Genomic DNA, 24,344 nt, shown 5'->3' with positions numbered 1-24,344 from the left:
CCCCCTGCACCTTCTTACAACTGTGAAAATTTAAATAGATAAAAAATTTTAAAAAATGCTTACAACCCATAATTTCCTGAAACTGTAAACATTTAAATAGGTAAAATCCAGGAAAAATGCATAAAAATATGTTTGATTATTGAAATTGTGGAAATATTAAAATGGAATTTTACCAGGCCTTATTATATTGTGCCTTTTATCCAGAGAACAAAAAGACTTACAAAGATGGATAAGTTATCATTTTGGAGAAGGAGTAACTGAGATACAAAATTAAGTAACTCATCTAAGCTCACGTAAAGTGAGTGGCAGAGACAGGAGTAGGCACCATGTAACAGGGCAACTCCTTGTTGCCTTGTTAGAACCTATGAATAGATCATTCTACCTCTCTCATGTGATAAAATAATAAACTCTAAGTAATAAATACATACATTGAATAAATAAAATAGTGAGAGTTCCTTTAGGATCAAAAATAGTTGTTTGGACCAGTTTCTACCACCTGTATTATTTTGCTGAATTTACCTTACTACATCACAAGCTCCCTGCCCTCCTCCTCCCCTGAAATATTTTTCTGTATGTAAAATGTTGTCCCTTTGCAGTCAGTTGGAGTTTTGCCATTGAGTTCAGGGGACTAGAATTTCACCCACTCTAAGTTAGGTTAGTAGAATCTGGCTCATGATCTTTGGAAACTGATAATGAAAATCCAATATTGATCATCCACTGATTAAAAACTGTGTAGCTTATCCCTTCCAAAAAAGAAAACTATTTGGAGATCTAAGCATCCTATCACCTCCTCTGCTATGCTCCAAAAGAAATGTCTCCGCTACATGAATTCAAACAAGATTATCAAAAGTTATTTAGTAATTTTGAGTGCCTCCATTTTTGGGCTTTTCCCCACTAGTGTGCAATTTCTCTTCATACAACCTTCATTCAGTTCTGGCATTTATAGGGATGACCAAATATTTAGAGTTGTCCAAGTTCATGCAATTCTTAGCTTGATGCAGCACAGTAGAGGAGCTTTGCTTAAAATTTTGTTTTACAAAGTTTATTTCAAAATCCTGCCTTAAGATGCTATTATTGCAACAATTTGCAACATCTGCAGCTGAGTGAAAATATTTGACTTTATTTATGATTGCTAACATTGAAAAAATACATGTTGAAATCAGACCTTAAGTCTGTATAAACAATAGTAACCATTCGTTGCACTGCTCAGTTTCCTGCAGTTACTTAGTAGTAAACGTTAAAACAGTCACTCTGTATATCCTGACCTGCTCTCCACTTTTCACTGAAGATGAGGGAGTATTTTTCCAATAGTATTCGTTCCTAAAGCATGTCTAACACTGTTCATATAAAGAACACTTCATGACTGTTATCTAATTGATTTTCAAACTAGTGCTGTGAAATACAGGAGACCATTGTGATTCGTGGAATTGCTATTCACAATTTTGTATATTTGCAGTTCTCGCCACCACCCGGCCCTCTCCTGCCCCCTATTCCATCCCAAGCCCCAGCCTGGGGGAAGAGAAGGACATGGATTCTGGGAGGGTGCCTCTTGCAGGGTGGCAGCAGTGGTCAGCTCCCCACTCCACACTCACTGCGGCAGCCAGGAGCCATGGGGAAATCGAGTAGTTGATCTGTTCCCCCCACTCCCCATATCCATGGATTTTGCCATTCATGGTAATGTCAGGGACATATGGGAATGGCAAGGGTTTCATATACCTATATGAGGGGTGGCCAAACCATGGTTTGCAAGCTCTATGCATTTCCTTTATAGATAAAATGTGGCTCACAAAGCCCCCTACACCTCACTCCCATTCTCTGCCTACCAGAGGGAGGAAGGATAGTGGACCTAGGGGCTTTGGCCAGAGATGACTAGTGCCTATTAGGAGTGGAGAGGTAGCTTGAACCCCTTCTTTTCCTCAGCAGCCTGTCCCTGCACCTTTCCGGTGGAGAGCCAGCAACAAATAGCTGGGAACTACAGGGAGGGACCACTGCTTTCTCTCTACAAAGAGAGACAGCAGCAAAAGCACTGGATCTCACTGCAGCTTGAAGCTATTGGCTGATAACTCACCCCATGGCCATAGCTCCCTGCTGGCTTCAGCAGCTGCAATGCAGGCAGAGGCTCCTACAGATCCATTAGACTGACTGAGGCCAGCAAAGCCTGGCAAAAATCTGGAGGGCAGGCGTATGACACCATATGCCCTACATACAGTTCTGCACAGCAGGGAGGGGAGTCTTGGGGCTTCAGTCCCCCAGGGCACATCTGCCAGGGCTTCAATAGGAGCCCCAGCTATCCAACTTGTGAAGATTGTAGTTTGCAGCTTGAAGGGTTAGTAAATTTGGCCACCCCCATTAGAGTAGTCATCAGAGGGGTTAAGCAATTTGCCTAGGGCTGCAAAGGGAATCTCTGGCAGAGCTACATTTAGAACTCTGGTTTTGTGGATTCCTAGCGCTATGTATAGATCAATTAAACCATACTCTCTCTTCCATATATAGAGTTAAGCAAATCTTTAATTGAAGAGCTGAAACTTAAGGCCCTGTTCATCAAATGGTTTTCTGCAGTGTATTGTTATTTCAGGAACCTTGGTCAACATCTGTTTTCACATGGAATATACATGAAAACTCAGTTGGAGAAACATATTGCCAATCCTGATGATAAATCTGCATTTTTGGAGCATAAAGAAAAGCTGTTTCCACTTTTTTTGTCCGTAGGAAGGATCTTTAATTGGTACCAACTGCCTTCTCTTAGCTTGGGTCAAGGTACCTACATCAGGAGAGATTAAAATCTGATTCTCTTTGTCTAGTGTCTGTCTCTCTCGACTCCCTTCTTCTAAGATCCTCTTTCTATTCGTAGACTCAAAGATGCTGCAAGCGATTATAGGGAACTGAGCAGTTTTATGATGAGATTCAAAATGTATATTTGATGGGTCCTTTTGATGTAGATTGAACCTTCCGTTTTATTCAGGGTTAAACTTTTAAGCACAATTTTTCAAAAAACTCAGCTATAAATTCTTGTCTTCTGCTCCAAATAGCAAGTCCAGAGTTCTTATATCATTTGCCCAGATTTGGCTTTCCAACATTTCTATCTAATTATCATTACTTGAATTTATAACATTATTTGAGGACATTTTCTTGTCCCCAGCCATACAAATCCACATACAAAAACTTTGGTTTTCAGATTAGAAATCATGTCCTTGATCTATTTGTTTTACAGTTCTTTCTAGGTTAGTATAAATAGCTTCCTTTCTAGGTTTTGGTGTCTTGTTTGGCCTCAGAGCATTCATCTCCCAGGAGACTGCATTCAAAACACACCAGTGCAGTCAGATTACAGCTTGATATAGTAAATCTCTTTACCCTTCTGTGGCGGGGTCACCAGCCCCGCCCCCTGCAAGCCCAAGGCCTGGTCCTTTAACTGCAAGCCAGCGGTCTAGTCCTTTAAATACAGGCCCAGCAGCCTAGTCCTTTGGATGCAGGCCCAGCGGCCTGGTCCTTTGGATACAGGCCCAGTGGCCTAGTCCTTGGAATACCGGCCCAGCGGCCTAGTCTATGGAATACCGGCCCAGCGACCTAGTCTTTTATGGGATCCCCTCGTCATCTGGGATGTGGGAGGAAGGGATAGGAGGGCCCGGGCCCTCCCTCTCCACCAGGCCCCAACCCAGGGCCCTATCAGTGGCGGGTTGTTCCCACCACTGGCTCAGCAGGGAGTTCTCCCCAAAACTCGCCGAGCCTGCTGGATTTTTTTCTAGTCCCCGCCCTGGGTTCCTTCCTGCCCTGTCCGACAGCGGGTCCCACCTGTGAATGCGGGTCCAGCTACAGCAGCAACGTCGGCAGGCGTGGCTTGGGAGACAACAGTGGCTGGGGCAGCGACAGCTTCTAGGGGGGGCTGCACAGCGCAGCTGGCATTGCGGTTTGGCTCAGCCCGGAGACAACAGTGGCAGGGTTAACTGGTCCAGTGCCTCTTGGTCCAGCTGCAACAACTGTGGCTCCAGTGTCTGGAGAGGAGCTCCTTCCCCTCCAGCAGCCAGCCCCCACTGAGCAGCCCTGCAGCTTTTTATATACTGCGAGCATGCCCAGCAGGGCTGCAGGGGAGGGGTGTATTCTACCCAATAAGTGGGCTCTCCGCCCCCATGTTCAGTGCGGGACTGGCCAGCCCCGTCACACCTTCCCACTTCATTCTTCTGCCATGGAATGTAGAAAATTCCAGGCTTTACAGCATTTGTTAAAATTGAGATTTTCTAAGGCTATGCCTACATTTGTCTTATTTGCTCAAAAGTTAATCTTTTTCTTTTCAGAAAGCCAGTTCCTATGAGCTTAATTATATTACTGTTTTTCTCTCACATTGCAAGTCACCGTTCTTTCTTCGACTGCTGTTTCCCCTCTCCTGAGGCCTAATCCAGGAAAACATATATGCTCTTATGTAACTCTTCTTTAGTTCTTTACATACTCACGACCACCAGTATTCAGTAAAGCAGTTAAGTATGCACTGAATAGTCTAAATGATTTAAGCAGATGCATAAATGCTTTACTTAGTAAGGATGTTTTTCTGAATCAGGACCTAGTCACTTGGGGCCCGCCCGTTCATTCACAAATAAGAGATTTGCAACTAATCTGAATGTAAACAAGATCAGATCCACAGTCAGATACCTTTCTCGCTTAAGTAGTCAGATGTTTCTCCTTTTTTGCTACCATCTCCCTCTATATTGCCAGCAGCCTCTGGGGAGCAATTTTTTGTACTGTTTTAAAATGGTTCACCTGGTTGTCACTGAATTGGCAAATTATGGTAAGACTATGATTTTAAATGTACACCTTAAAATTGTTTTCTAATACTGCTAAAACTCCAATGTAGACAAAACCTTTGTGTTCCGTTAATTGCAAGGAATATGGTATACTCGAGAGTTTAAATGTCCTACAGGAGTTCATAGACTGGGAAAAATTTGAAATACATTTTATTTGTTGGAAAAGTGTTTTCCCCAGGGAAAAACACCAAGGACCAAATTGATGGAGTTATATCAGGAATGGATTTGCCCAGTGCCTTGATGTTCCAAAACTGGGGCCAAGCTTTCATTGCTCTGGTTTCTGTTTTGAAAATGAAAGTATAGAAGGGTGAGACAATAGCCTTTACATACCACCAAAGTGTGTGTAAATGTAATTCTGAAACAGTCTGCTGACGCAGTATTAAATTTCAAGTCTTGATCTATGTATGAAAACAGGGTGTCTTTTTATTATTACATGTTTTCACGTGTTTCTCTGCTTTAGTTTTGGGCTTTGTTACAATATGTGAAATCTTAAGAAGAGTGGGAGGGGAGAGAATTAACAGAAGTCTAATATTCATTCAGCAATGAAAAGCTCAGTTTTTCAACAGCAATGATGTATGAGGAGTGGATAAACTAAGAACAATCTGAAACTGGAAAACTGTTTTACTTCTGTTAAGAAGATTTATTGATGAAGGGATAACCAATTAACCCCCTCAATGGCAATGGAAATCCTTGTCAAATTTTCTTGTACATCTGCAAGTGTATTCCTTCACAGACAATAACTCTACATTGAAACCTTTTCATTTCTTGTGAATCTTAAAAAATACACTGTGAACATATTTCATAATGGTGCAATGGTTTCTATCAAGAAGGGAGTGGTACTAGTTAGGTCCTGGGATCCCACTTACAAATACTTGGTACAGTGACAGCTTAATTAATGCCTCTATGTATTTGGGCAGTGTGGTACATATAAAAGAGAGGGAAAATCTGGCAGATTTCAAAAAGTGTTTCTCCTTTTATTTCTTGTAAGCTCATTTTTTTCAGACTCTTAGTAGGGCAAGGTGAGTGAGGTAATATCTTTTAAAGACTCTTTGTAAGCTCGAATGTGTCTCTCTCTCTCACCAACAGAAGTTGGTCCAATAAAAGATATTACCTCATCTACCTTGTCTCTCTAAAATCCTGGGACCAACATGGATACAACAACACTGTGTTTTATAGAATCTGTCAAAAAAAAAATTGGCTAGAGAAAAACTGATGATAGAATCCTTCCCATTAAGCAGAAAGATGGTAACTTAACACATGCATGATATTCTAAAATACTCTTTAATTAAGGATACTGAGTGATGGTTGGTGAGTCTTGAAATAAAATGATACCTGTGAAATAAAATTCACCTTCTAGAAGAACTTTCATAAAGACATGTAAAATTTAATGTATTCTTTCTTTATTGCTATTAAAACTCTAGAATGAGAAAAACAGTAAAGCAGACATAGACTTAATGAAGTTACCTATTTTCACTGAAATACAGTTTTACTGTACAACGAAGACAGGAAATTAGCTGGAAGTTCATTTAAAGCACTTAGTGTTGGATTATATTTTATTGATGTTTTTGTTTGCCATCTGTTCAAATCCTCAAAACTTTACCTCCAGTTCTGTTACTCTTACACTGAGTAATAACTTACTTTACAAGTATTATGGTTATCTTAATGGACCAGCTTATAGAGAGTATAAGAAATACTTGGTGAGTTTTTTAATTCTCTTATAGAGAGTCCAAGAAATACTTAGGATGAGGTTTTTAACAATGCTCAGTGTTGGCCTAAGACTGCTCCAATCAAAGTTAATAGTAAGTAAAATTGATTTTTGAAGGAAGCAGATTCAAGCAATTCCTGAGTACTTTTTATTAAAACAATTTTCGAGTCGCCCACATAAGTGTTTTCAGATCAACAACAAAAGTTGCTCTTCAAAGTGATCAATGTTTACAGATTTTGGATCTTTTAAGTTTAGATCTTTGTCCAAATTTTGTTTATGACCTCTATCATTAATTAGCTAATCAACTTCCACTCATCCAGAGTTTTTATCTGGGCATCATGAGTATATGGTTATTACATTTTCCTTAATAACAAGAGTATGAGATATTTAAAATAGTTATCTAGATACCTGGAATATTTATTTGCAAAATATAATGAGAATGTAATTTAGTTCTCATCCTCTCTGATTGTGGATTCGACTTTAAATATTTTGCATTCTGTGCTCTGAAGAAATTAGAAACTGTCCACAATCTAGTTCTCTGTGATTTTAACTGTATAACCTTACTGTTGCATTAATAGAGAAGGGATTGCATTTAATTTCCTCGTTGTCTCTTTTCCAAAGAATAAGAGAAATTATTATGTATTTAGTATTTCAAATGGGTCCCAGTTGTCATTGAACATACTGCTTGAAGATGGATGGAGCAGGGAGAGTGAGTTCCCACCTTTATTGCTACCATGGCTCTGTTGGAGGGAGAGTTCTGCAAGACCCAGCTAGCCACTAAGCAACACATTTGTTGTCACTTTGTGTAATGGGGGAAATGGAAATAATGTACATAAGAAAGCCTGGAAACTGCAAAATGTTATAGAATCCTCTACAGAATTTGAACCTCTGTTTTTTACTAGTTTGTCTGGTCATTTAGGCACTCCTGTCTTTCAGTGAGAGTTAGTTGTTCCACTGTCTTCAGAGTCCTTAAAATTCACATCCCTAAATTCTTCTTCAGTTTTTCCATCTGTAAAGCAACCATAATCATACTAATCTACCTAATAGGAAGGCTTACTCTTATTTTATTAACATCTGTAAAGTACTTTAAGATCAACAGAAGGAAGGAAGGTGCTAAACAACTTGAAAATTATATTTTTAATATTGATTTATATTTTTATTATTATAAGACCTGCTTGGTTTGTTATTTTTTTACTTAGTAGAGTAAAATCCCAAATATATAGATTTAAGTGCTTTATTTTTAGAGAATATGTTAATCATAATATGAATTATTATATAGAGTAAATTTTGTTTCTTTCTTTGACCCTGCTCCATCAGAGCACTTAGGCAGTGATTTGGGAAAGCTCTGAAATGTGTGCTTAATTTTAATAGACAATAACTGTTTCTCTACTGTTCTTAGTTTCTTAATAGTACTTAATATAAAATTGTTTCTCTGCCATAAAATTTTATACAAATGATTTTTAAAAATAACAGACACTCATTTTTTATTGATTCGTACAGGGTTTTAGAATAGTCTATATTGAACCCCCTCTTAGTTTAATATCTATTCAATCTGTGGGACATTCTAAAGAAGAGGAAAAACTCAGATACAGCAGTATTACACATTTTTCCACATTAGCCAACCATTGTATATTGAACATGGCCTGGATGGCATCTAAGATTTCCAAGAAGGATGCAGTTTTGGTAATTCTGTTAGCAAAGTCCTATATAATGCAATTGGAGACACACTATTAAAATTGAATAGAAATGTAATAAGCTCATGTTATTGTTTATAGAACAATTTCTGTAGACTGCAATAGGGATCAATATCCAATTTTGGAGGGTGAATTATTCCATAGAATTCTAAGGCAAGAATATAGTTTTCTGTTAAATTCCATAAAATGGTCTAAAAGCAATTAGAGAAGTTCCTATTTTTTGTTACATTTCTTGTCACCATTCCTAGCATAAGATAGCATTGTTTTGATTTGGTTACTTGTCCACTGAGATTGTAGATGGAGGCCATTAAAGTAATTTGAACAGGCCACTAAACACCCAGGTTTAAGACGCTACCGACTAAGGCCAGATTTGAGCTAGTCACCTGGAAGAAAAAAGTGCTATTGCCCACACCTGTTCCCTTGCCAGTTGGTCATTTGACAGTAGTTAGATTTTATATAAACATACTACTAATACACTGCCTGATTTTAAATGGCCAGAAATAAGTGTGAATTTTAAATGTGGTTGAATTCACTTCAGAAATAGTGAAAACTGTAATTACTAACAAACTAAAGTACTGACTTATAATTTCATTGAGGAGACCATATGCCTGGCAATAATTATGGTTTTTATAGTTGTGTGTTATTTCTTTTTCCTTTTAGTAGGTAGAAAATGACATATGGAAATACATGTAAAAGAATGTGTATTATACGTTGGGTCTCTTGTCAATTCTCTTTCTCATTGGCCAAGATAATTATTTGTTTAAAAACCGTTTTTGCTTCTCGTGGTCCCCTTCTTATGTAGATTTCTTTCTTAAACTAAATTGATAAATCTGTTTTGATAGGCATCTAAAAGAAATAGATTTTGATATTATGTTTTTAAGTAGGAGAATTATTTACCAAGGCAGCTATGCTTGGGAAAGAAAAAGTGTACTACTATAGTGATGAATCCACACTTCTTCCCCTTGCTTGTTTTAGAACAGAAGAATGGCCATACAGAATAATGGCCATACTAGGTCAGACCAAAGGTCCATCTAGCCCAGTATCCTGTCTGTTGACAGTGGCCAATACCAGATGCCCCAGTGGCAAGGATCACAACAGGTAATCCTCATGTGATCCCTCCCTGTCACCCATCTCCAGAGAAACAGAGGCTAGGGATACCATTCCTACCTATCCTGGCTAATAGTCATTGATAGACCTAACCTCCATGAATCTATCTAGCTCTTTTTTGAACCCTGTTAAAGTTCTAGCCATTACCGCATCCTATGGCAAGGAGTTTCACAGTCAACCTGTGGAACTCCTTTCTCTGTAACCCTTTGGCAGACCTTCCATAGTCTAAGAGGAATTGCAGAAAGGTTTGCTGAAAGAAAAGGCACACAAAAGAATCTGGATATATAATATAATCATTTCTACTACAAATTTCACAAGAGATCCAGAAAGCTACCTCAATAATGTCTGTCAATTGATAACATACCATAATGAATTCTTTGTGAAGTAATAGGTTTTTTCTGTTTCTGACTTATAAGATCTTAAAATGTTAGCCATAATAACTGTCCTTTTACTAAGGAATCTTGACACCCAGAAGGAATTTTAAACCAATTAATGATTTTAGATGATAAGGGAGTGGAACTGCGTAGTTGGGTCAAATATTCCTGAAGAGCAAGTCTACTTAGCTACACTTGAGGTAACCCCTCTCAAGTTAGCTTAGTTTGTGTGAGAGAAGTGGCAACACAGCAAAGCATCATAGAAAGGTTGTTTAACAGGCAGTGATCTGATCAAACTCATATAGTTTCTATCCTGTGATGGACCAGCCAACTTGAGTTAAAAGTGCCACTGAACAAAGCATTTTTGTATGTAGGAGTCATTCAAGTTACTAGAAACATTCAAGTAATAATCTGAGTTACCTCTATAGCAAAGACAAACCCTAAATGGCAGTTGTTTCGGTGGCAGCAGCAGCTGGTAGCCTGTCTAGATTAGGGCTGTCACGGTAAAGATTAAATGATGCAAAAGACTCATGTCTACAGGAATTTTTAAATGTTTGTCAATGGCAAAGCTCCCTTTGACTTCAGTGGCTCAAACTCTGACTCATGAGAATCCATTTTCACTGTTTCTTCAGTTTCTTCCTTTTTGCCTGCAGAAATGAAAAAGTCACTGCTGAATAGGACTCTTCCAAAGCTACCTTGTTATGACCGGGATCATTCATTGAGTTTGCATTCATAATGCTGGTTCATTTAGTTCTTTACGTTCTTACTCCCAAGAATGACTGTATTTTTACAGTTTGCTTCTTTGCTTCTATAAATTGTGCATGCTGACTTTTCATTTAACTCAGAAGGCTGACATAAGTCTTTATAATACAGTATTCAGAAGTTCAGAAAGATCAAAGATGGTCAATGTTGTGGCGGGAATGATGCGGCGTATTTTATGTAAATGCCTCAAAAAAAGTCTTACATTGCTAAGTCTTTCAGTAGAAAAATATGTCACACTGGAGAAAATAGTGTGCAGGAGCTCTCTCTATCTATCTGTCTTAGAAAATGTATGCACCTGTTTGTTTGTTTGTTTGTGAGTGAGTCTGTCTGCAAGTCTGTTTGTTCAAGAACTTCTCCTAAATGTTAAGAAATAGGACCACCACATTGAATATGCAGCTTCCTCTTATCCTAACTTAAAGCAAGGTCAGGGTTTGGTTGTGCCAGGAAAATGGGATGTGCCTGGAATGGGAATGTTTTCCCTAACACAGAAATGGAGGGGGCTGATCAGAGGGTCAGTGACAGTGCAGAGTGACCTGGGGGACAGCCTCATCAGCAAGAGAGTGGGCAGCTGAGGCTCACCAGCTTGCCAGCTACTGGACTGGGTAAGTGCCCACCCTGCCCCAAACTCCTCCCACCAGCCCTCAGCCATAGCACCAGACTGGGACAGGGAAGGGCCCTACCAGCCAGCAACTCTGCCATCCCCCAAAAGAGCAACAGCTTACTGCCAGACCACCCAGCACACCCATCCTCTGGAGAGCACAGTTGGGGATGGCCCTCCCACTATGGCCTGGCCCCCAGGGAGAACCTGGAGGGCTGGTGTGCAGTCCCTTCCTGCCCCAGTGAGAAGCCAGTGGGTGGGTTGTGCACTCCTTGGTCTGGCCCAGGGGAAAAGCTGGAGGGCAGGGTGAATGGTCCCCTCCCTCTCTGCCCTGGGAACAAGCTGATGGGTGGTGTGGGGTGCACAGACTCTGGCGTGGGGTGCACAGACTGCTTCTTTCAGCCCCCTGCCCTGAAGCACATGAGCAATGCTGGGTAAGTCTTCTGACGAGGAATAGAATGATGAATCTTGCAATTTAAAAGAAAGCAATGGGAATTAAATTCCCTGTGTGTCAGAAAAGGAAGCGAGAGTTTTCTGTGCCATGAGCACAAGAGGAGATTGATTACAGCATATGTTTGATAAAGAGATGACAAATTGCATGTGGTCTGGGAGGAAAAAGGTCCCTTATGTTTACATGCCTAAAACAAGCATTATAGTGCATTTGTATAGAGTAGAATAATTACTGTATATGTGATCTGGGACTAGGTCACCCTATATGTTTATATGACATGCAGCAGGAGGGAGAGATGAAGAAAGGTTATAATGTTCAGAGTAGTGAAGCTTTAACAGCACCTGCAGCAGAGAATGTGGATCTTCTTAGGCAGAAGCAGAAGCAACAACAAATGTCTTTTTTTCTATGTTTGTGTTCTTTCCTTGTTCTGAAAGTATCTATTGTTTTGATTTCTGAACCAATGCAAAAATGCTATTAAAATATAGTTGTCAGTAGTTAAAATAACCTGGAAAGACACTTAAATAATAAATAATGGTAAGTCTTGCTGTAAATTATAAAACAAGATAGATTCTGTACTCAGAGTGAAAGAAAGAACATGCTAAGTGTTGAGAAGGTATCACAGGATTATAGCTAATTAGGATGACAGTTGTTAGCATTTTTATAACCTATAGTAAAATAGCTTCTCTGTTGGTCCCTGTATTAATATTTTTGTTTAACAGCTATTTCCACACCTCAGAAATTATGATGGATCTTCCTGTGTTTTTCATTTAAAAAAATATATTTAGGTTAGCACACATATCATTAAATCTGAGGTCTCAAGCAACCCCATTGGGATGCCTTTCTAAATTGCACTATGAGATGCCAGCTCAGACAGCTTCTTGCAGAAAATAGAGAATGCAGAAATATCCTACATGTTTCCTTCAGTAGCTGATCCCCACATGGTATGCATGTGGAGCTTAAGTGCTTTGGGAGACGTCTACACAGCAGTGTTATTTTCAGGATAACTGACATTATTCAGAAATAACATAGTCCGCGCATACTACAAGCAATTTTTTGACATAATGTCAAAGAACTGGAGGACTTCTTACTCCAACTCCTGTAATCATCATTTTACAAGGACTAAGAGCAGTCGAAGGATGAGTACCTTGGACTTCCTGCCATGTAGACAGTGCCAAAAGCCGAAATAGGCTATTTGGTCTTAAGCTATGCAGTTGACGTAGTTCAGGTTGCATAGCTTATTTCAGCTTCAGCCCTGCTGTGTAGACATGCCCTTTGAGAGCCTTGCACTGCCCTTCTACATCATGAGTGAATTTTCCCTAAGAGCTCATCCTGAGAAGTTTTAGAACACTGCCAAAAATTAAGCTCGAAAAACAGTCACAGCTTATTCCATGAGAGAAGAAAACCATGCTGCTTGCGTTGGTGAATGTCTAAGGTACTAAGCAATTCTAGCATGAGAGATGCCCAGATATTTATGGAAAAGTCAGAGTTGTGGGGTAGTAGTTAGTGAGTCAGGAGGAAAACGCTAACTTCTGTCATACGGTACATTTTGTTCTAGTTGCCTACACATATGGGGCTTCTTCCAATTTCCAACTCTGAGTAGCTGAGTATCAGACTCCCTGTGTGCTGTAAAAAATGTACAGTTCTGCACTGGTCAAAGGCAGAATGGTCCTAATAAATCCCACAAAACTCGAGAAATGAGATGCAGTGGCAGGTCAGAGAGATTTATGCACTGGGACAGTGTAGGGTCCCATCCATATTTTCTGTTTCCTACAGGCAAAGCTGTTTCTTGCAGTACCATGAAATCAGCTGGGTGGGGCTATAATCCCATTCTAAAGTTTGTAATTTATTTTTAGTAGAAACCATTGGGTTAGGTTCTCAGCTGGTGGAAATCAGCATAACTCTATTGACTTCAAACTGATCTACACCAGCTGAGGCTATAGTCTATGAGGTAAACTGGGGAACAATGTGATACTATAAGCCTTTTTTACTACATCACCTGTACTCTGTTCATTAATGCACCTCAATATCCCAAATGCTTAAGCAGCTTCAAAGAGTTTTATTTAACACAGCCAGCCATATAAATATTTCCTTTTAGTTCTGAAAAAAAGTGGAGCTACAGTATAAACAGGTATTAAAATAAGTACCATGTGCTGTTGCTTTTATGACTGTATTTGTGGTAATGAAAGTTAAAAAATTGCTCTGATACAAACTGTGCAGGCACCACCTTGGTTCTGGCTTATTGTCATCCTTTTCCTCCTCCTCTGGATTATTTAATTTCTGACTGTCATAATAGCATTTAGGATGTCAAACTGCTGCAGAGGCTTGTGGGATTTTCCTTTCTAAATAGCTGTTATGCTAGATGAAATGTCAATTGCACAGTTTTTTTTAAAGTGCGCTAATGTTTTTAGTGCACATTAAGAAAACAGATTTTTAGAATGGTCATGTGAATAATGCAACATGTATTTCTATAAGGCTTTTAACGGCAAATATGTGACCAAAATATATGGTTGCATTTATTTACGTATAGCTATATTAAAATGTTAACTCAAACTGAACCATTTACATGCTTAATCCATTGCAGATGTAATGGTCAGTGAACTATTTCTGTAAACCACTTCTGTTGGCATTCAGAGCTTCCTGTAGTATTGATTCAATTTTGGCCAACTTGCTCAACTTTAAGCAGAATAAGCTAGTGCCAAGCTATGCATCAATGACATATGTATGCCTCGGAAACCCCACACAATGGCAAATTTCTCTAGTCTGTATGACCACTTTGTAAATAATTAGACTAGACGTGGTACTAAATAAGAACCACAAACAAATGTGCCCTTATAGATATTAATATAGTCCAGTCTCTTAACAAAGTGAACAATTGCCCAAATAATGATTTCCTGCTGTGAGCTTTTTATGCTTTGTTTGTTAAATCCTATTTTCCTTCCTACTTTCCTGTTGACTGCAACAGAATTGAATTTTGTTCAGCCCATCTCTCATGGGTCAGCAAAACTCTCTGCCTTTGTGAAAAACAAGTTAACTTGTTGAGCACTGCCTATTTACAAATATATCTCAGCACAGTTGGCTTTCAAGTTCCTCCTCCTGGCAAAGGGAAGGGGTTAATACAGTGTTTTACTAAATGGTGAGAGAAATGGGAGACAGATACATATTTGCTAATGTATTTAAATCCAGAGCCAGGGTTCACTGTACCATGGTTTGGTTTGGTTTCAGTTCAAAACACTTTAAGAAAAAAGTGACTGTTATTTTTTTCACAGTAGTTGATCATTGACTTAATAAGATAGGCAAAAAGTTGTGCTAAATGTATATTATTAGTAATTGATACCATCATAAACCCTTTAAGAAGTGAGAATATGATTGAAGTCACTTCTATGGAACACCACATATATTTCATTGAAGATAATGGTGATACCTCTTCATATTCATTGTTTTACTAGCATTGGAATACTGCAGCCAAGGTAATTTTCCATCTGTTACTGAATTAGTGATGTTGGGTTTATCTGTCTAATTCATATTTAGAAAACTTCTGTCATCATTTTTATCAGTTCTGGGCAGAGAGAACAATATTTGTAATTTACATTTTAATGGTGGCAAGCAACATTATTATACACAAATTTGAAGCAGTTATCATTATGAATACCACTTCCCATAATCTTTGTATTCACAGTTGGAGAACTAAATGGATTTGTAGAAACTGGAATTACTCTGTTTAAACAAGTGCAGATGTTGCAAATGCAAGAGAAGGAAAGGTAAAGATGAGAAAGCTACAAATTTGATCAAGAGCACTAAATCAGATTTTGATACTTTTTAATTATCTTCCTTATTCGCTATAAAAAAACTGTAAAAAAATAAGCCCGTGTCAGTGAAAATGGTATTATCAGTACTATCACTGTCACAGATCATCTAAAAAATATTAGAAGGTATCTTTGTGTCATTCTTTCTTGCCTGGGGTTTTTTATTCTTGGCTTTGGGCTGAAATAAAATCTCTTGCCTGGTTTTCAACCTAGCAATCAGTCTGTCTATAGTCAACTGATAGATGCTTCAAATAAGAATGTAAACAGTTTTTCATATTAAAATCATAGTTTTAGCAGGGAGGGAAGAAGTACCACCATCAAAAGAAATATTTTTTAAGCATTCAGCATGTGTTAAAATAGTTTCTTTGGTATTCTTGAGAATGAGTTTCACTTCGTAGCTTCATGTGATCTTAAAAGCTACATAAAGGCATCTGAATCACATTCCCAATTCTCATTTTACCAATTTTTCCAGTATTTTCTGGGTTCTTTCATCTGCTCAGGTGGTATTGACTGAATGCTGAGCTTTCTGATGAAAAAAAGGTTTGAGAGACACAACAAAGGGAAGGTAATTGATTATGTAACAGAAGAAAGTCTAAAGCTAAGCCTTCCAAAATTGCTTCCAATATGGTGATAGTTGTAAAAGCCATTGAAATTGCAGTAGCATATTTCCCATAGTCTTCAAAACCTTTGGGGAAAGATGAAACAATACATAGCTTTATATTTTCGAAAGCTTGGGTGAAAAAATCCCAGTTGCATAAAAATTATCATCTCCTGAATTAATTAAATGTGCTGTTCAGGACATGTCAGTCCTAAAAGTTTGAATTTCTTTATTTAAAGCTACAGTTCAGCTTTATGTCAATGTCTCTATGTGTGGGCTTGTATAGGTATGTAGAGCAGGCTATCTGGGACTATCTATTGCCATAGCCAGAAATGGAACTAGCATTTTTGGAAGGGCCTGTGAATCAGTTTTTCCTCCCTAATCAACTTTTGTCTACCTTGAAAAGTGCACAGAGTCACCCTGACTATTACTGCTTAATTTTCTATCAGTCTGAGTATGTACTGGGGGCTAAGGGTGTTAACTATCATTTATTTGTGTAAACATGTAACCACTGGAAATTCTAGAATTTACATGGGGGTGCTCAGCTATTAAGTAAGTTCCCTGTGAGCACCAGCTCCTGTCTGCCCACCTCTGCTGCTGCCTCTGATCAGCGGCAGCAGCTCAGGGACAGGTGGCTCTGTGAGAACTGATATGCACAGAGAGCCAGCTTGAAAGCCACTTCTCGTGTGTACCGGTTTCTACACGCCCCCTCTCCCCCATGCTACTGCTTCTCTATCAGAGGCAGCAGAGTGGTGGGGAGAACAGGTGGTTCCACAGGAGCTGGCTTCTCACACGTATCGGTTCCTGCCTGCCCCTCCATGCTGCTGCCTCTGTGGGAGGCAGCAAGGGGAGCAGGTGGCTCTGCAGGAGCTGGCATGCTCAGGGAGCCAGTTTAAAAGCTGGCTCCCTACGGGCACCGGCTCTCACCTCCCCTACCCTTGCTGCCTCTGATACAAGGGGTGGAGGAGTTGTGTGTAGTCGATATGATTAACCAATAAGCCCAGGCTTATCAGTTAATCATGTAAGCAACTACACACTAATATCCCTACTGGGGGCATCTTAATTTTCCTTCTCAGTCTCCTGCTACAAAAATGGCACTACCTGGTTGAAACTGTGCAATGCTTATTACATTTTGAAAACTTTTGCAAGAGTTTGTTGTCCAAATAAACCAGGGTCCTTTTGGGGGGCCTAGTAGCCCCCATCTGTGAGAGGGTTTTGTGAGCATTCTGCTGTCAGCACTGACAGCCATTAATTAATCATGACTGGCCTCCTGTGACATAGGGTGCTATTATTATCCCCATTTTACATACGGGGAAACTAAAGTCAAAGAGGGGAGTCAGTATCAGAGCAGGGATTAAAATGCGGGATTTCTGTGTCTTAATTCTGTGCTTTGTCCACATGACTACATCACTGTGTTAACTGAGTAGCCCCTCTTTGTAGCCAGCAGTCATACTGGCTGCTCAGCTACATGTAGTTGCTGAGACAACTCTCACGGGGCCTCACAAAGTTAGATCTTTCCAGAAGTTCAAAGGACCTGTGCCCATGACTTTTTGCTTAACTCAAACAATTTTGGGGGGACGGGGAATTATGGATGACTGATAATATTTAGGAACAATCAGTAATAAGCTTCCAATTCTAGCAATAAATTTATGTTGCAAAGGCTATCTTGGTGAGGGAAGGGCTGTAAACCTACATGAAAAAAGCAGAAATTTTCCCTGGAAGTTGTGGGGTTTATGAGCCCAAGGCTGGGTCTGATTATGATACTTCTTTAGCATGTTTCTTTATCTGGAGAATTTCCTTCACTGCCTGGGAAAGTTACTCATGTATAGAATGTATGCTGCCAGAATGAGTCAGCCACCTTATGATCCACTGGAACATGTACTACGAAGAGGCAGCTCAATGACATAAATGTCAGTTCAGGAATAACTAGATTCTCCAAAACCTCAGATTCAAATCTTGAGTTAGGCAATTTAACCTTTCATTTTTCTGAATTATATATAGTGAGTATCATGCCATTTATTCTATGACAGTTCACTGCATAGCAAGCTATCTCCCGACCCCCATTAGTGATCTTGGATGACAGAAAATATTCTGTTCTAAATAGGAAGAGTTTACTCAAATTTCCCCACTCTCAGGGTACATCTATACTTATCGGAGGTTGATCTTCTGGCATTCAATTTAGCATGTCTAATATAGACCTGTAAATCGAATGCTGAGGGCAGCTCCCGCCAGTGTCCAGTAAGCCTCCTTTTGCGGGGAGTAAGGGAAGCCTACAGGAGCATCTTCCCCCATTGGCCTCCCACTGTGTGGATGATGCCAACGCTTGGCTTAATGTAAGACAACTCCAGCAATGCATTTTGCATAGCTGGAGTTGCGTACCTTAAGCCAATCATCTTGGTCTAATGTAAGCCAGTCCTCAGTGCTTCTATCACCTGTCATGCATTGGTTAGATCGGGGTGAGCAATAATTTTTGGTGGGGGGCTACTTGAAGATTTTGGTAAATGATCAAAAGCTGCACTTTTCTGTGGAGGGGATGTGGGGTCTAAGATGGAGTCTGGGTACAGAAGGGCACACAGGTAGGAGATGCTGTGAGGTCTGAGAGGGTGTTTGGATGAAGGAAGGGGTTGTGACTTGGGGCAGCAGAATGGGATGCAGGCTCTGGGATGGTGATTGGGTGCAGGAGAGGATTCTAGCCTGGGAGAAAGGTGTGGGCGGGGTACAGAATCTGGGAGGGAGTTGTGACCTGGGGCAAGGGATGCAGAGGGTTTGGAAGGTGGCCTGGGGGAGGGAGTTGGGATGTGAGAGGTGCAGTGGTGCCAGAGGCAGGCTGTGGCTGGGAGGCACTTATCTAAACATCGCCTGACCTGCAGCACCCTCAAAGCAGGCTGGGCTCCAGGCCTGCAGCAGCCTCAGATCGCTTGAAAATACAGACTGTTCCCTCTATGTGGCTCTCATGTGGGGGAGGGATAGCTCAGTGGTTTGAGCATTGGCCTGCTACACCCATGGTTGTGAGTTCAATCCTTGTGGAGGCCGTTTAGGGATTTGGGGCAAAAAATTGTCAGGGGTGGTACTTGGTTCTGCTGTGAAGGCAGGGATGGGACTCGATGATCTTCAAGGTCCCTTCCAGTTCTAGGAGATAGGCAATCTCCATTATAAATAATAAATAAAAACTCTGGGTGGGGAAAGAGCCTTGCGCTGCCCCTGTCTCCCAGGCCAATCTCTCAGCTCTGATTGGCTGGCTGTTTCCAGCCAATAGGAGCTGAGAGATTGGCTGATGTCAGTTTTTATTGGGCCGTTGTTTCTGGCCAATAGGAGCTGAGGATTGGGCTGGGGGTGGGGCGATCACACGAAACTTCCCCCCTCTCTCCAGAGTAGAGGAACGTAGGGACTTCACTTTAAACTTGAGTAGCTGCATACCTGAGGATCCTGGCAGGATGGTCCGCAGACCAGATCTGGTGGCTTGGCGGGCTGGATCTGGCCCCTGGGCCATATTTTCCCCAGCCCTGGATGAAATGCTGCTCTCCACCCTGAAAGGGCTTCATTTCAGTGGAGTGGGTGTTTCTGTATACAAATGGCCTGATTTTGGATTTCACATACAGGTGAACATGAGAGGTAGTTCAGTTTATATCAGTGGACCAGATTTTACTCTTAAGTTATGTCTGTATATGTCCAGCAAAATTCCATTCACTTAAGTGGTCCTTGGATTTTCAGCTCTACATTTGAGAGCAAAGATAAGATGAGAATCAGACCCAGTATAGAATTTGTGGTGTACTTATGTAGTCATTGATCCTATGGAAGAAACTATACCAGTATCAGATATTACTATATATTTTAGAAATGTGACTGTCTCTCTCTGGCCGTCTGTGAGTCTGTTTGTTGAGGAATTCCTCCTAGAAATGATAAGAGCTAAGACCACCAAATTTGGTGTTCTTACTATAACTTAAATCAAGATCAGGATTTGGTTGTGCCAAGACAATGGGATGTGACTAGAATTTGATGGTTTCCCATAAAATGGAAAGCGAGGGGTCTGGTAGAAGGGAGTTCTACAATAGAATGATCACAGAGGGAAACAAAGGGCCAGAGATGGGGACCAGGACAGCTAAAGCCCCACTGGGCCAGCAGGGGGTAGGGATGGAGAAAGGGGCAGTTACTTACTATATATTTCACAGTAAAGTTAAAAAACAACAAATGGTCTGGTAGCTCTTTATAGACTAACAAAACATGTAGATGGTATCATGAGCTTTCGTGGGCACAGCCCACATCTTCAGATAACCAGAGTTTTGCATTTAGGATGTTCAGACCTGAAATAAATAGGGGAGAAGGGAGCGGTGGGGCAGGGAAAAAATGGAAGGGGGCGGGAAACAAGGAGCAGAGGGTACGAAAATATCAAAGGGAAAACTAAATAGGCAGAACTGGTAATCAGTATGCACCTAAAGATTGGATAGTTAAAAGAAGCAGATAAGGATCATAGGATAGCAATTAGATAGGAAGGGTACTAACACAAGAATCTACACAGACAAAGAGCTGTTGACACCTTCATTGAATGTTAGGTTGAGAATGTCTCAGCCGTCGGTTATCTAGATTGAGTAGGCCATCAGAGTGAGAACTGAATTTGTGGATGAATTTGTAATTCTAACACTTCTCTGTGTATTTGGTTAGTAGAATTGGTTTGTGACAAGACAGCCACTTGAAGATCTTTTAAAGAGTGATTAGGTAGATTGAAGTGTTCCCTAACAGGTTTCTGTATGTTCCCTTTACGTATATCTGATTTGTGTCCATTGATTCTTTCCAGTAGGGATTGTCCCGTTTGTCCAATATATATAGCAGTGAGGCATTGCTGGTATTTGATGGCATAGATCAAATTACTGGATGTGCAGTTAGATGATCTTCTGATTTGGTAGCTTATGTTGTTGGCTCCAGTGATTAATTCGCTTGTATAGATATGAGGGCAGAGTTGGCACGGCGGCTGACTGCAGAGCTGGGTTCCTGGATGCTTATGATGTGGTTGTGTTGCATGGTTACTGGAAAGAATTCATATCAGGTTGGGGGATTGTCTATAAGCGAGAATAGGATTTTCCCCAAAGGCCTCTGAGAGTGAGGGATCATTTTCCAAGATGGGCTGTAGATTGTGTGTAATGCGTTGGAGGGGTTTGAGTTGTGGACCATAGGTAATGACAATTGGAATTCTGTTGTTTTCTCTTTTGGGTCTGTCTTGAAGTAGTTCATGTCTGGGTACTTCTTTGGCTCTGTCAATCTGTTTTTTCACTTCTCCAGGTGGGTATTTCAGTTTTAGGCATGCTCTATAAAGATCCTATAGGTGTTTGTCTCTGTCTGTGGGATCAAAGCAAATCCGGTTGTATCTTAGGGCTTGGCAGTATACAGTAGATCAAGAAATGTGTCTGGGATGGAAGTTGGAGGCATGAAAGTAAGTGTAGCGGTCAGTGTGTTTCAGGTATAGGGTGGTGGAAATTTGTCCATTATTTAATTGTACTGTAGTGTCCAGGAAGTGGATTTCTTGTGTATACTGGTCCAGGTTGAGGTGGTTGGTGCGGTGGAAGTTGTTGAAATCCTTGTGAAATTCTTCGAGTCTTTTTTCCGAGGGTCCATATGATGATGTCATCGATGTAGCGTAAGTAAAGTAGGAGTGTTAGGGGGCGAGAGCTGAGGAAACGTTGTTCAAGGTCAGCCATAAATATGTTGGCATATTGTGGTGTCATGCGGGTGCCCATGGCTGTGCAGCTGACTTGAAGATACAAATTGTCTCTGAATTGGAAGTAGTTGTGGATGAGGACAAAGTCGCAGAACTGTGTAATCAGGTGTGCAGTGCTATTATCGGGGATGGTGTTCCTGATGGCCTGTAATCCATCTTCATGTAGAATGTTGGTGTAAAGGGCTTCTCTGTCCATAGTGGCCAGGATGGTATTTTCAGATAGATTACTGATGTTTTGAAGTTTCCTCAGGAATTCAGTGGTGTCGCGGAGGTAGCTCAGGGTGCTGGTAGCATAGGGTCTGAGGTGGGAGTCGATATAGCCGGATAATCCTGTGGTGAGTATGCCAATGGTTGAGATGATGGGCCGTCCGGGATTACCAGGTTTATGTATTTTAGGTAGCAGATAGAAAGTTCCTGGTTAGGGATTAGGGCGGGTATTAGTGTAAATTTGTTCCTGAGTAGCATCAGGGAGCTTCATGAGAAATTTTTTCAGGTTTTTTTTTGGTATTCCTTAGGGGGGTCACAGGAGAGAGGCTTGTAGAATCTGGTATTGGTGAGTTGTCTGTTCACCTCCTGTTCATAATCTGTCCTGTTCATGATGACTACAGCGCCTTCTTTGTCGGCCTCTTTGACTATGATATTAGGATTGTTTTTGAGGCTGTGTATAGCATTGAATTCTGCATGACTGAGGTTGTGTGTTATATGTTGTTGTTTGCTGACAATGTCAGTTTGAGCATGTTTGCGGAAGCAGACGATATAGAAATCAAGACTTTCATTATGACTGTAAGTGGGGTTCCACATAGAAGCCTTCCTCTTGTGGAATTGGTGGGGGGAACAGTAAGGGGTCAGTGTGTTGTACACCAGTGTGTTGGAAATATTCCTTCAGACAGAGGCAGCGAAAATAGGATTCCAGATCCCCACAGAACTGAATCATATTTGTGGGTGTGGTGGGGCAGAAAGAGAGTCCGTTGTATAGGACAGATTCCTCTGCTGGTCTGAGAGAGTGGTTAGATAGGTTAATGATGTTGTTGGGTGAGTTGAAAGTATCTGGAATGAGAGATCCTGAGGCATATAGTTTATTGTCCTTTTTCTTCTGAAGGGAGATAAAGTGGTCCTTGTAAGTGGTGTGTTGAATTGTAGTAAAGTCTGGAAAAGATGAAGTGTGTGTGGAGGCTTGGTTTTTTTATGATAGTTTCTAATGTTGAGAGTTCGTCCTTGATTTTTTTCTGTTTGTTGTATAGAATTCTGATAAGGTGGTTCCTTAATTTTTTTTTTTTTTTTGCAAGAGTGTGGCATAATCTCTGGCTGTAATCCATGGGGTATGTAGATTGTAGTGGGTTGTTCACCCTTAGGCATAATGTCCATCTGTTTGCATTTGGAAAGGAAGGTGATGTCAGAATTTGTGTGTCTATCTGTCCCCCAGCTGTGGGACATGCACCCCTTCTCTGACTATGCCTGCTGGAGCTGCAGTGTCTTTGGACAGGAACTTCTCACCACAAGCTGTTGCGGTGAGAGAGAGCTGGAGTAGTCCTCTTTCCCAGGGTCAGGCTCTCATCCTCAGCCCCACCACAGAACAATGATTTAAATGAAGAAAACAAAACTTATTTGAATTAAGGACTGGAACAGTACTGGGTAAATCTTCTAACATTATATAATTAAATGAAGGTTGAAGCTTACTGGTACCTTTCTGGATTTTCTTGTGAATAAGATTTTTCTGCTGTTCAAATGTATGTATTTTAGTAGGTTCTCATTTCCTTGATCCTTGGTAAGGCTATCATACTCAATTAAATATATATTCCTGTCCTCAACAGACACACCATTCACAGAGTAAAATGCTCATTATCTTTGATTTAGAACACACTCTTCACATATAGCACAATCATCAGCTAATCATAGAACACTAGAGCTGGAAGGGACCTCGAGAGGCCATCATGTCCAGTTCCCTGCCCTCAGGACAGGACCAAGCACTGTCTAGACCATCCCTGATAGATGTCTATCCAACCTACTCTTAAATATTTCCAGTGATGAAGATTCCACATCCTCCACAGGCAATTTATTCCAGTGCTTAACCACCCTGACAGGACATTTTTCCTAATGTCCAACCTAAACTTCTCTTGCTGCAATTCAGTCTTCCCACATAGGTCACGCTTTGTAGACCTTTAATCATTTTTAATCATACATCTAATAGGGAGAAAAGAAATCAAAACCTTTTGCTCTAAAAACCTGATGAGCAAAAGGAGCTAGCATGTTTGATATGCACGGAAAGTGATTTGCCATTTTGTCCAATAGAGTGCATTGATACACACATGTACAGTAGCCAACAATTACATGGTGATGTATAGAATTGGCTTGCATGACTTCTAGGAATTCATGTGCTAAATTTAGACTATTAAAATGCAATCCAAATCTCTTTCGTTGTATTTATTTTTAGATATACTTAGATTCTGAAGCCTATAATTTTTATTTTCGAAGTCCCCAACTTTAAGCTGGTGAGCTGAATAGTGTGTTTTTTTCCTGCTAGAGATTGCTGCTCCAGTCTTGCTTCGTTTTTCCCTGTGTTTCATATGATTAGCATTGTGAGACAGAGCACAATTATATGAGTGTGTAGTCTGGGAATGATACCATGAATGCTTCTAACAGTTGATTGTTAGATTTATTAGATTATCAGTGTAAAATTCTATTCATATCTAGTCAACTTTTAAATACAAATTAGCAAGACCTTGAATTTTTAACTCTGAATAGAAATTTA

The 24,344-nt window shown here is 40.4% G+C and overlaps 1 protein-coding gene across 7 annotated transcripts in view; it reads left to right on the top strand.

Annotated features, from left to right (window-relative positions):
• BBS9 (Bardet-Biedl syndrome 9) overlaps positions 1 to 24,344 on the top strand; it is a 513,046-nt gene that overhangs the window by 393,186 nt on the left and 95,516 nt on the right. For 5 of the 7 annotated variants that reach the window (XM_075921764.1, XM_075921758.1, XM_075921762.1 and 2 more), the window contains one exon: positions 15,161 to 15,242. The exons of the other annotated variants lie outside the window; for them this stretch is intronic. In XM_075921764.1, the coding sequence (XP_075777879.1) occupies positions 15,161 to 15,242 (82 nt within the window). The remainder of the gene's footprint in view (positions 1 to 15,160; positions 15,243 to 24,344) is intronic. 7 annotated transcript variants of the gene reach the window in all.

The sequence above is a fragment of the Pelodiscus sinensis genome, chromosome 2, assembly GCF_049634645.1.
Source record: "Pelodiscus sinensis isolate JC-2024 chromosome 2, ASM4963464v1, whole genome shotgun sequence".
In the NCBI taxonomy this organism is placed as follows: Eukaryota; Metazoa; Chordata; order Testudines; family Trionychidae; genus Pelodiscus; species Pelodiscus sinensis.
Note: the sequence above shows the minus strand (reverse complement) of the source record. Positions and strands in the feature narration are given on the sequence as shown.